Source organism: Episyrphus balteatus, chromosome 1 (genome assembly GCF_945859705.1).
Source record: "Episyrphus balteatus chromosome 1, idEpiBalt1.1, whole genome shotgun sequence".
NCBI classification, from domain to species: domain Eukaryota; kingdom Metazoa; phylum Arthropoda; class Insecta; order Diptera; family Syrphidae; genus Episyrphus; species Episyrphus balteatus.
The window spans coordinates 114,285,104-114,297,428 of NC_079134.1; the positions used below are offsets into that span (position 1 = coordinate 114,285,104).

The window sequence follows — 12,325 nt, forward strand, 5'->3', positions numbered from 1 at the left end:
CGAAACAAAATGTTCTATACAAAAAAAAAACAACGAAATCAATATTCTACCCCGAAATCCTCTCTGTCTTCTGTAAGTTACACCCTTCACCGTTACAAATCGTAGAAAATGTTCAAATTTCTTCACATATGAACATGCACATACATATAAGTGGACTGAAAAGATCAAAACTACTGTTATACATTGTAGAGAATTCACTACTGTTATACGTTGTAGTTTGTAGAGAATCCATTATCCATATCATTGAACACAGCTAATTATTTGTGAAACGCCTTTTGCTTCTTATCTTTATGTTCAATATCTTTGGCTGATACTCTACAGTGCAAATTCGAAACGTCAAACAGCTGTGCTGCCAGTGTGTCCCTTCGACGTGCTAACAAGTGTTTTACGTTTTTTTTTGGCGTCTGTAAAAAAGAAGAATATTTTTTCCTTTATTCTCCTTTAAAATCAGAAATTTATTTTATTATTTAAAATTAAAAGCTGAAACTATAAAAAAAAAAACAACAATGGCCGAAGTCGATGCAATAACGATTATCGCTGAAAGTCTAAAAGCCCAGGTAAGTTTAGAAAAAAAAAACTGAAAATTTCTTTTGTCTCGTCGATGTCGTAGTTTATTGCAGGTCAATTCGTCGAAAACACCACCCTTTTATTCAAACACTAAATTTTTGAGCAAAGTTCACATAAATAAAAGTTAACTTTATCAATTTGATTTTGATATAATTTTTCGTGATAAGAAAATGTAATTTATGTACTGGCAAGATTATCTCAAAGGAGATTATGATTAAAGCCTTAGAAAAAGGTTTAACTAATGTTTGATTGTATTTTCGCCAACTACCTACCACGTATATTTATTTTCTTTTATTTATTTGTTTGGCGCAGGGCGTTGAATATGTTTTTGGCATCATCGGAATTCCCGTCGTTGAGCTATCAATGGCAATGCAAGCGGCCGGTCTCAAATATATCGGAATGCGAAATGAACAAGCTGCTTGCTATGCTGCCCAAGCTATTGGCTACTTGACAGGCAAACCAGGAGTCTGTTTAGTTGTGTCCGGACCAGGATTGCTTCATGTAACAGGTATAAAATTAATTTTTCTTTTGGAAATTATTTCGCAAAATGTGTTTTTTTTTCTGGGTTAGGTAGGTAAGGTAGGTATATTGTCTAACTTTCCACAAAAATTTAGATTCCTACATTAAATGTTTGCCTTTATTTTATGTTCGCTTGCTTATTATGTAGACTGAAGTACACTGCGCGTCACTTGAATAGAAACAACAATTTTGCTTTAGAAAATAACGATTGACGCTTAGGTGAGGTAACTTAGTAGACTTTTGTTTTGCATTTTCAAAAAGGAACTTTAAATAAAAAATGTTGTAAAAACAAAGAACCCATACCAGAAACCGTATGGCTACTACTAATCTCCACTTCTTTTTCGCCCGCATGACCAAACTGCCAAGTTTTGGCTTGAAAGACCTCTAAATTATATAAAAAGAAACTTCATCCTTTGGTTTGTTACCAATTTCATTCCTTAGCTCGAAAAGTCCAGAGTCCACAATCGGTCAACACAGAAAAAAAGAGAAAAAAAAAATCAAATCAAGCTTTGACTTGGAAGACGTCTGAAATATAAAATTAGACATTCTAACCTTCGATTTGGCATCTTTTTCATGGTTAAATTTGATAAATATAAAAATGCACAGCATACTTTTTGATTAATTTCTCAAAAATATACACTTAGGAGCAAAAAAAACGGAATCAAATAAATTGTTTATATTGAAAACAAAAATTGCAATGAATAAAATAATGTTTCTTCTAGTCTCATGGTCTAATTTAAAAGCTTGATTTTTGTGCTTTGAATTGTTGGTAAAAACATAAAAATGCATACGATAGTATCGTCGCTATCTGTCAATAAATTGCACTTCTTTTTTTAATGTTAAATTTTCTTGATACTCTCTGCTTCAATTTCACTCTTTTTTCCTTACGTTACTATTGACATTATCTGTCAATAAATTGCACTTCATTTTTTTTAAATGTTAAATTTTCCAGATACTCTGTGTTTCAATTTCAGTTTTTTTTGTATCCTTTCATACTTCATTTATGTTGATTGGACCGTTATAAATTAAAGTTCCTAGCATTGATTAAAAGCTTTTGTTGCAAGCTTTTGAATGGAGCAATTAACATGTCAAATAAATCCTGACCAATTAACGTTTTTACAGAACGCAAAAGTTTGATTCCATTTTGTTGCTCCTAATTATAGGTATTTTTGGACATTCTATGGTTCTATTTTTAGAAATTTTTAATCTATTCCTAAGTTTTTTTATGGATTTACTAAATTCATGTTGTTATCTTTGATTTGATAACAAAACAATTTCTTAAATCACCGGTGAACACACCAAAAAACATGACTTTAACAAAAAACTCATTTTCATCGTTTCCAACCTTAAAGCTGTTAGCATACAGAAACTGCCAAGATTTGACCAGGAAGACCTGTGAATTATAAAAGAAGACATTGCTTTCTTTTATTTGACACCAATTTCATATTTTAGCTCGATGAGTTAGGAGGGCCCTAAAAATCGACGACTTTAATGCGCCCTACCGCCACTCCCGCCAGGTTACCGAAAGGAAGACCTGGGGTTTTTGATACACTAATTGAGTCTACCATGGTGGTAATTTTTTTTTCTGTAGCTCGGTGAGTTGAAAGGTGCCTTAAAAATGCACCCGATCTCAATCCTGCCAGGATGCGGAAGTTACTCACAACTCACAGTCATCTTTTACTATAAAAGTGAATTTTTCTTTAGCTCGATGAGTTGAGCGTTAACACAAAACTTGTACTTTTTGGATTTTTTCTGTGCGGATCAGATTCATTAAACAGACCTATAATTAAATTCAGATCACAAAATTGAAAAAAAATAAAATGCACGACTGGGTCGCACGAACTTGCTCTTAGAGTTGAAGTTGTTTAAATTTTTAAGACTTTTTATATAGAAATTTGGAAAATGTAGGTACCTACCTACTATATGGGTACAAGAAAAATAAAAAGAAATAAAATTCGTTTTTTAAAAAAAATAAAATCTGAAATCAAATTGCCCTCCAAAACAAGTGTGCAGTTTTGATTGATATATTAAGATGCATTTTTTAGAAAAAAAATTTCAAAATCGTTAGAGCCGTTCTTTAAAAAACTAATTTTTTATAAATAATTTCTTGGAAAAAAAGTTTTAAAATAAAATTGGTATGCCATTTTTTAGAAATCACTAATCAACATCTAAAAACAAAATTTCAAAAAAATTCAATGTCCCGTTTTCGAAAAAAATATTTTTTTGGAAATTTAATTTTTGTTTTATATTTTAATTATATACAGTAGCGAGCAAAAAAAATGCAAACGAAACAGGTTTAAAGAGTTTTGAACAAGAACTAAATTACCAAATTTGGCACATTGAAACTGTTTTATTTTCATTAAACAGAGTCAATTTGAGGAATATTTTACTCCAAAACCATTATTTGGTCAGAAGTCTACCTAAATATGCGGTTTTAGACGAGCAAAAAATGCAAATGTTTTTATTGTTTGCATTTTTTTTGCTCGCTACTGTAAATGCTTCGTCACAAAAAGTTTCGTTGAAATCGAATAAGTAGTTTTGGAGATATTCGGATTTGAAAAAAAAAAAAACGGTTCTATGGCAGGTACAGTATTTATCGCTTATAAGAAACACGCTTATAGGAAAACCTCGCTTAAAAGAAACTCGAACAAAAGCACCGTGTACTTTACCATATATTTTAATGTTAAATTATGTGTTTATAAGAAAAACGTTTATAAGAAAAACGTTTATAAGAAAAACACTGATAAAAGAAACATTTTTAAAACCACGAACTTTCTTGCACACACATAAAGTTAGTTGGATTTAAGAAAATTTCAAAAAAAATTACGAAACTAAAATAACAAGAATCCTTAAGAAAAATTCAAAGCAACCTGTGCAAATGTCATTTGAGTTTGACATTATTTGAAGAGAATTTCAGTTCAGTGTTTCATTTGTTATTTGTTGTGTTTGTGTTCTTTATATCCCTGCTATGTATACCTTTGCTAAAAATGTTGCTCAGCAAAGTACTTTTTAGTGCATCTGAATCCATTCAAAGACATTTTTTCTATTGAAGAAATGGAGTTGAATACAACCAGAACTACTTAGCAGTAGATACTTCAGGCCAAAGGAACACAGCTAATATTTCACTTAAAACTAAATTGATACATAATCCTTGAATAATTTAAATCGGGAAAAAATAGAAAAGAAATCTGTGAAAAATATAAAATAGTTTTATAGTTATATAATTGGATTGAATATTTAAGCGAGAATAAGTTTGTGGTAGGTACTACTGGGTAGGTAGATTTGTATAAGAAACTTGTTTCTTATATCCCTATCAGAAACTTGTTTCTTATATCCGTTCTAAGAATATAAGAAACACTCGGTTATAAGAAACAAATATTGTGCAATTTTTGAGTTTCTTATAAGCGTTATGTACTGATTAATATTGATTTTCAAAAAAAAAATTTTCATTAGAAGATAGTCTTAAAACTAACATTTGAATTTTTTAAACAAAAACGTAGGAACCGTTTTTGAGCAATTTCAACTTTACTAAAATCGATATATGTATGACAGGTACCGTTATTTTTGATCCAAAAAAATTAATTCCAAAAACATCCAATACCTATATCGCAAGTAAAAATGAACTTTAGGATGAAGGTTCAAACTATTTATTTACTTAAGGCGTTAAAAACTTATTTCAATAGGTCTGTTCCACATTTTTGTGCATTTCTGAGAGTTAAGAACGAATTCTCTCCGAAGGAAATAAAACTACTAAAGACTGCAAAATAGTATGGAGCAAGTTGAACACCATTAAAAAATCACAATTTCATATTTTACATTTAACTCGATAAACAAAAACACTTTTAGGATGCAAAAAACACGTAAACGCGATTCAATTTAAAAAAAAAAAATCTTGAGACTAAATTTTTCAGGATGGGGAAATTGTTTACTCTCCCGTTAGCGCTCTCTTCTACACAATTTTTATAGTTGGGAACAGACTAGGTACCAAAAATATAAAGGTGTCCTGGCTATGAGCTATGATTTGCAAATGTCCATTCAAGAACTTTCGGAAGAAAAAAAAGTAGATTGTTGACAACGTTGATACCTATTAACTAACAACAACGTTGGTATAATTTGATTGAACATTGTATTTCAATAAAATAAATGAAATAAAAAGTGGTTTGGTGTTATTATCCCCGAGTTCAAAAAAAGAAATTATGACCACTCGTTGACATGCGAGTGTGACTTTACTTGTACATGGAGTCCAACACCATTGAAAGACATTTTGTTTTGCACCTTTGCTTTGGTTCAATTTTCGATTCTACTAAAAAATTGAACTCGAAAGATCACAGTTTGAGTGGATATTATGTTAATATAAAAATTTAAGCTTTTATAACATTTACGGAGTTACAATTTGTTCATTATTGAAAAACTGCAAAACTGCATGGTACTTTTTACATTACATTTTTACTTTACATTTTTTTTTATGAAAATGCGCAAAAATGCCTTTAGGCGAACGTATTTGTCGTCATTATAAATTGTTTTGATTGCCACATTTTTATTATCATCTTTCAAACTTCATATCGAAGTTAATATGTTTATTTATTAGTAGATAGTAAAATCATTACAATCGATAAAAACGCACTAGTCAGTTATTTCAAGCAAAACAACAGCCTAGAAACTTCTTCATTATTTCTAATAAAGAAAGAGTAGTTTTACTCTGATTCCATAATTTATGTCGCTAGACTGCCGATTTTTAGGTCATATATTACCGAGTCCTTACTAGTACTCGGTGCTAAATTGACAGTACATACTAGGACCTAGTACATGGGTGAAGAAATTAGTTGATACTGATTTGAGTACTATCTTCAGGACTAGGACCGGTATTAGCGCTGATTAGTAAGTAATTCGACGGTCGCCGCTTGGACTTGTATATTGGTTTGTATGGAGTAAGGGGTTAAGAGTGAATAATTAATGCCATTCAATATATCAATCCATAACTTTCAAACAAAAATTTTCTAGGGTACAAAAGTAAATCCATTCAATATATCAATCCATAACTTTCAAGTCTTTTACAATCTGTATTTTTCGAAGCATAGCAAATAGATTCAATCTGTTTGTAATAAATACTATATTGGTACAAAAAATTCATCATATGCTCCATATAATAATAATAATAAAGAATAATGAAACCAATCTCTATTGTCTTAACTGACAAAGTCACTTTTGCATTGTTTCAAGAAAAAAAACTTAATAAATTTATTTAAACGATTTAATTGTATTTTTTTATGAAACAATTGAAGGAGAAATAAACAAGTCTATTTACGGCAATTTTGCTTTCAAATAAAGTCTTTAATTATACAGGGTGATTCATGATTCTATAGCGTGTAGGTTGGTTCGATACAAGAAAAAAATTGTATGGGAAGGGGGGTCTATTCCCCCTCGTTTAGGGGAGGGGCAATCAAGAAAAAAATGACCTAATTTGGAAAACAAAATATTAAAAATCAAAGATTTCATCTACAATAACGTGCTATACCTTTTTGTAAAGCTTAAAAAGTAATCTTTTCAAAAATTTTAAATAAAGCCAATTTAAAGCAATTTAAAAAATTAATTTTCAAAATAAAATTTTGATAAAAAAAATTGGAAAAAAACATTCAAACTATTTTCTTTCAAAATGTTATGTAATTAAGTACCAATTTAGTTTTTAAAATTTGATGCTCTTATTTGTTTTTCAACTAAAACAAAAAACCTTGTCATTTTTGAGTAATTGAGTAAATTGAAACATTTTTGTTTCCTTTATTTAGAGAATATTCTCAACAATGTTATGCCATTTTGAAAAGAAAATTGAACACACAAACTTTAAAGGTAACTTGACAAAATATCGAAGTCCATTTTCTTTTAAACTGTAACATTTTTGCTATCAACTTATAGAGAAATATCTCAGAGATGATAAGAAAAAGTTGCGGCACCTTTAGGTGCCCAGCTAGCTTTAGTCGTCCTTAAACTCATTTCAAATCAAATTTGTTTTAAGGCATACATTTAAAGTGAGAAAAAAAGAAGTTTGGAAGTTTTTGAGGAACCGACCACTGGACGTGGTCGGCCATCAAAACATTAACATTTCTTAAACACAAAAAAAAAATGCTGGAAAAATGTGTTTTATGATAATTAAAATATCAAAACAAGATTTTTATTATCAGGATGATATTTAAATATCACATTTTTTATTTTTTTTTGATATTTTATTATCAATTTATCATATCAATTTCTCATTTTAAATTATTGAAAAATGTTATATAAAAAACTCTTAATGTGTACTAATTTAAAGGCGCTTTGTATTTTTTCGAAGTAATATGTATGATTTACTGAGAAAATTTGATCGGCAATACGATTTTACTTCATAACAAAACAATGTAAAACCTGTTTAATTGGACCACCCTTGGGACCGAAGAAAAGTGGTCCGATTAGGAGGTGGTCCACTTATAGAGGTTCCTTTTTAATCGAACCGGTCCATTTAGAAAAAATTTTCTCTCATTCATACACTACTGGAAAAAATTAAGGGATCAAAAAAAAAATTCCAAATTTTTGGGCAATTTTCAACAGGCCGTAACTTCGAAAGAAATGGTCGTACAAGAAATCGATAAAGAAGAAAATTGTATTTACAAGTGTCTAGTTTTTGGATTAGAACTTTAAAAAAACCAGCAACAAAAAAATTTTCAAAATTTTTTTAGTTTTTTTTTTTGGTCTACGAGCGTTTTTTAGCTTAACCACTATAAGGATCGGATACTTTCTTCATTTAGCTTTAATTTGGTTTTTTGAAAACCTCGATACGTCCACTTCTCGCCGAGATATCGGTCTTCAAATGGAAAAGGATCCTTTTGTCTTTGATTATCGATATCTCAGCAACCAATGATCGCACAGAAAGTTAAAGGTGGGTTTCAAGAACTTCAATGAATTTTACTTAACGACTAGCCATTGCTTTTCCGAAAAATTTTTTTTTTTCTTATTGTCACATGAATTGGAAAATGCAACAAAAAAAGGGCTTTTGGTGGTTTTTTGGAAAATCGAGCGCTAGATCGAAAATATTGAGGGAACCACTAATGTTAAGTGTGCCTTTTACAGTTAGGTAAATATGGGCACAAAAATCCTACACAAAATCAAATTAATCCAGCCAGCCGTTTTTTTTGTTTCACTCGATCGAATTTTTGAAAAAATTAAAGGATCACGTTTTTTGCTCTGAAAAGCTCAATTTTTTTTTCTCATTTTTTAATGAGAAAAAAAATTGTTTTTCCTACCTTTTTCCACATTTTTGCTCCAGAAAAAGCTTAAATTTAAAACAAAAAATAAAATTAAAAAAAAAAAATTCAAAAAATAAAATTTTTTTCTCTTAAACTTTTCAAGAGAAAAAAATTACAAAAATTTTTTTTTTTTTTATTTTTTAAACATTTTTTTTTTTTGAAATTTTCTAACCCACGTAAAAATGACAACAAATATAGGTACCAACAATTTTCAAAAAGCATTTAACTTTAACTTTAACATTCTTTTTCAAATCAATTTCACAAAACAATCAACTTCAAAAACTCTATTGCACTGTCAAATTGTTTCCTTTGCCAAGAAACGAAAAATAAAATTAAACATTTTGAGTAATCCCCGCCTATAACAAATGTAACTTTGCAAAATTGGCCAAGAAAAAAAAAAATGGGATGCATATGTATAAGAACATTGAACACACATGTTTCATATTTTTGACTTTTGGTCCAATTAAACAGGTAAAACAATAAGCAAAGAATGTTATAAAGGTGGTCCATGGTCCGATTAGCAGTTGTCCCGATTGTAGAGGGATATTTGTATGAAAAATAGCAGGGAAAGCATTAAGTGCGGTCCGAATAGGAGGTGGTCCGATTATAGAGTGTCCCAATTAGCAGGTTTTACGTATATCACCTATAATAGAAAAAATAACATCACCACTACTTTATAAAGAATATTCACTTTCAGTAATGTTTTGCAAAAAGAAAGAAAATACTTAAAATAACAAAAATAATAAAAAAGAAAAAGAAAGAAATATCATTATGATAACCTGAAACGTAAAATCTAGTCAACATTGCTATTTTAACTGTCAAAGTAATTTTTTTTTATTTTTGTATTAATAATTTTTTGCCTAAAAAATTATTTATCAACCGAAGAAACTATTTTAGTAGTCTAAGCCTTAAATGAAGCCTCAAAATTCCCCAGATAGTGATGAAACCCATGCGTTTCAAGCCTACCACAGTACAAAAATGAAAACTTTAAACGAATTTTTCTCGAAACACGTTTTTTTCTGCGCCGTGCAACGTAACTCAAAAACTAATGAAGCTATCGACTTGAAATAAAGTGCAAATTAGTCGTTAACTCATTGGTCATTGTTCAATATAATTTCCACAATAAATATTTTTTATAACAATTTGTTTATAAAAAAACATTGTGTTTTTTCGTTTTTTTGGTCTCTAATTTTTATTTTACATTTTTTTTTTGCTAAATTTAGGTTCATGCAATACGTATAAACATATTTTAATGGAAAAAAAATTCTCTTTTGATTAAAAATAATCTACTGGACCTGGGCATTGCACGGCGCAAACGCGAGGCATCAACTTTAAACGGATGTAGAGCCGCCATTTTGTTTTTTTATTACTTCAAAAAAATAATGTTAACACTTCGTGATGTCAATAATATCATCTATTTTTCCAAATTTTAATTAATGCTTTCAGTTTTCCAAAAAAAATTCTTGAAAAACCCGTCGTCCAGAGGGATTTCCCCCCTTAATGGGAACTATATCAAGAAAAATTGGGGCTATCGTGAATAAAAATTTCCCTGGGAATTTTTACCATGTTTAAAACATGAGAACGAAAATGATAATCAAAAGTTTCCCTCGGAGTTTATTTGTGTAGGCAAAACATTTTACAGGGAAAGAGAGCTTTCATTTCATAGAATTTTTTATTCCCTGAAAATAAATTCCGAGGGAAATACATGATCGCACAAAAAATTCCGATGAAAAAAAATATTTCGAGGGAAACACAATTCCCCCGGAGATTAAAATCTCTTTGCTGCCCGACCAAGACTCCATAAAAACTTTTATCAAACACACTCATTTTTTTTATCGCACCGAATCTTAAAACTGTATATAATAATTTTTTTTAGGTGGCATGGCTAATGCTCAAGTAAACTGTTGGCCTCTTCTCATCATTGGGGGAGCTACAAACGAAGATCATGAAGGTATTGGTGGCTTCCAAGAATGCCCACAAGTGGAACTTACTCGTCCGTACTGTAAGTATGCTGCTCGCCCACCAAATGCTTCCCTCATTCCAATGCATGTGGAAAAGGCTGTTCGATATGCAACGTACGGTCGCCCAGGCGTTGCCTACCTAGACTTTCCTGGTAATCTGCTGCAATCAAAAGTTAACGTTGACACTGTAGCACCGGTATTCGCACATCCAGCACCACCTCTTGTTTATCCTGATCCAGAAGATATTCGGCGAGCCATGAGGTTTCTTACAACTGCCAAACGTCCATTGGTAATCATTGGCAAAGGAGCAGCTTATGCTCATGCAGAGAATATTCTTCGCCATTTCATAGATAACACTAACTTGCCTTTTCTTCCTACACCTATGGGAAAGGGTGTGGTTTCCGATACTGCTTCACAATGTGTGTCATCAGCAAGAACCTATGCACTGCAAAATGCTGATGTTGTGTTGTTGTTAGGAGCCCGTTTGAATTGGATTCTTCATTTTGGTCGTCCACCAAGGTTTGACAAAGACGTCAAAGTTATTCAAGTCGATTTATGCCCAGAAGAACTGCACAACAGTGTAATGAGCAGTGTTGCTGCACAGTCTGACATCAAACCATTCGCTGAGCATTTGTTTGAGCAAATGAATGCTGTGAATTATGTTTTTTCACAAGACAACGACTGGTGGAAGGAACTCAACGCTAAATGTCAGCAGAATAGGGAATCAGTTCAAAGAATGTCCCTTAACACTGAGGCACCGTTAAATTATTACACTGTGTTCCATCATTTGAGGGAGTTAATTCCCAGAGATGCTATAATTGTCAGTGAAGGTGCCAACACGATGGACATTGGACGTGCAATGTTGCTTAATATTCTTCCTAGGCATCGTCTTGATGCTGGCACATTCGGAACAATGGGAGTAGGCCCTGGCTTTGCCATTGCTGCTGCATTGTATTGTCGGGATCGCTTCCCGGGTAAAAAAGTTGTTTGTGTTGAAGGAGATTCGGCTTTTGGATTCTCGGGGATGGAATTAGAAACCATGGTGCGTTACAATTTACCAATTACAATCGTTATCGTTAATAACAGTGGCATATATGGGGGATTTGACAAAGATACTTTTGACAGTATAAGAAGTTCAGGCGATCTAACACAAGTGTAAGTAATTTTTATTGAGTTCTTTTAAGTATCAAAATTTTTCAATTTCATTTTACTATTTAGGACTCCTCCATCGGCCCTGGGTGTTCAGGTTCGATACGAACAAATGCTTCAAATGTTTGGACTTCAAGGACACTTTGTAAAGGAAATTCCCGAACTGCAAAAAGCAATAAAAGAAGCCCAACAATTAACGGATCGCCCTACAATTATTAATGTTATTATCAATTCAACAGCGGATCGCAAACCACAAACATTTAACTGGCTTACAGAGTCAAAGTTGTAATATTGTGGTCGTTTATTCTATAAATCAATTGTTCGTTCCACTCTCCTTAGAATTATTTTAAATATTGTATTGGTTTAGGTATAACGTTCGGTTTTTGTACTTTGTATGTGATTTTGTGTTTTATTTTGTTTTATGCTGATTTTGTATGTTTCTTAAAAGTTACAAGTTTTTTTTTTTTATAAATATTTCTTTTAAAAGCAATACAAAATGCATTTATTTAAAATTTCATAAATTATTTCTGATTAGATAGTTTAATTTTATTATGAACATAAGAACTTGATAATATTATTAATCATTGTTTAAAAGTAATAAAACACACGAATTTTAACAATACCTTTACCTTTTTTTTCCTATTATTTGCATTCACCTTCATAACAAAAATTTCGAGTTATCAACTTGTTGGGTTGTATTTTTTAAATTATAGAAAAGAAGCCACAGATCACGTATATGTATATAAGCGCGTTCGCTATATTGTGTTCTATCACAGGTCTATGTGAACAAACTCACAATCACCCGCGCACTAATAGAGGAGTTCCAACTCTGCATCAACGATATTCAGCCATATT

At 31.1% G+C, this 12,325-nt stretch overlaps 1 protein-coding gene across 1 annotated transcript; it reads left to right on the forward strand.

The window, feature by feature from the left end:
* Positions 1–336: 336 nt before the first annotated feature.
* Positions 337–12,092, forward strand: LOC129921155 (2-hydroxyacyl-CoA lyase 1). Its single transcript, XM_056002850.1, has 4 exons — positions 337–557; positions 880–1,075; positions 10,237–11,476; positions 11,540–12,092. Exons 1-4 carry the CDS (start codon positions 507–509, stop codon positions 11,757–11,759), a joined length of 1,707 nt encoding a protein of 568 aa, XP_055858825.1. The 5' UTR covers positions 337–506; the 3' UTR covers positions 11,760–12,092.
* The last annotated feature ends 233 nt before the right edge of the window (positions 12,093–12,325 follow it).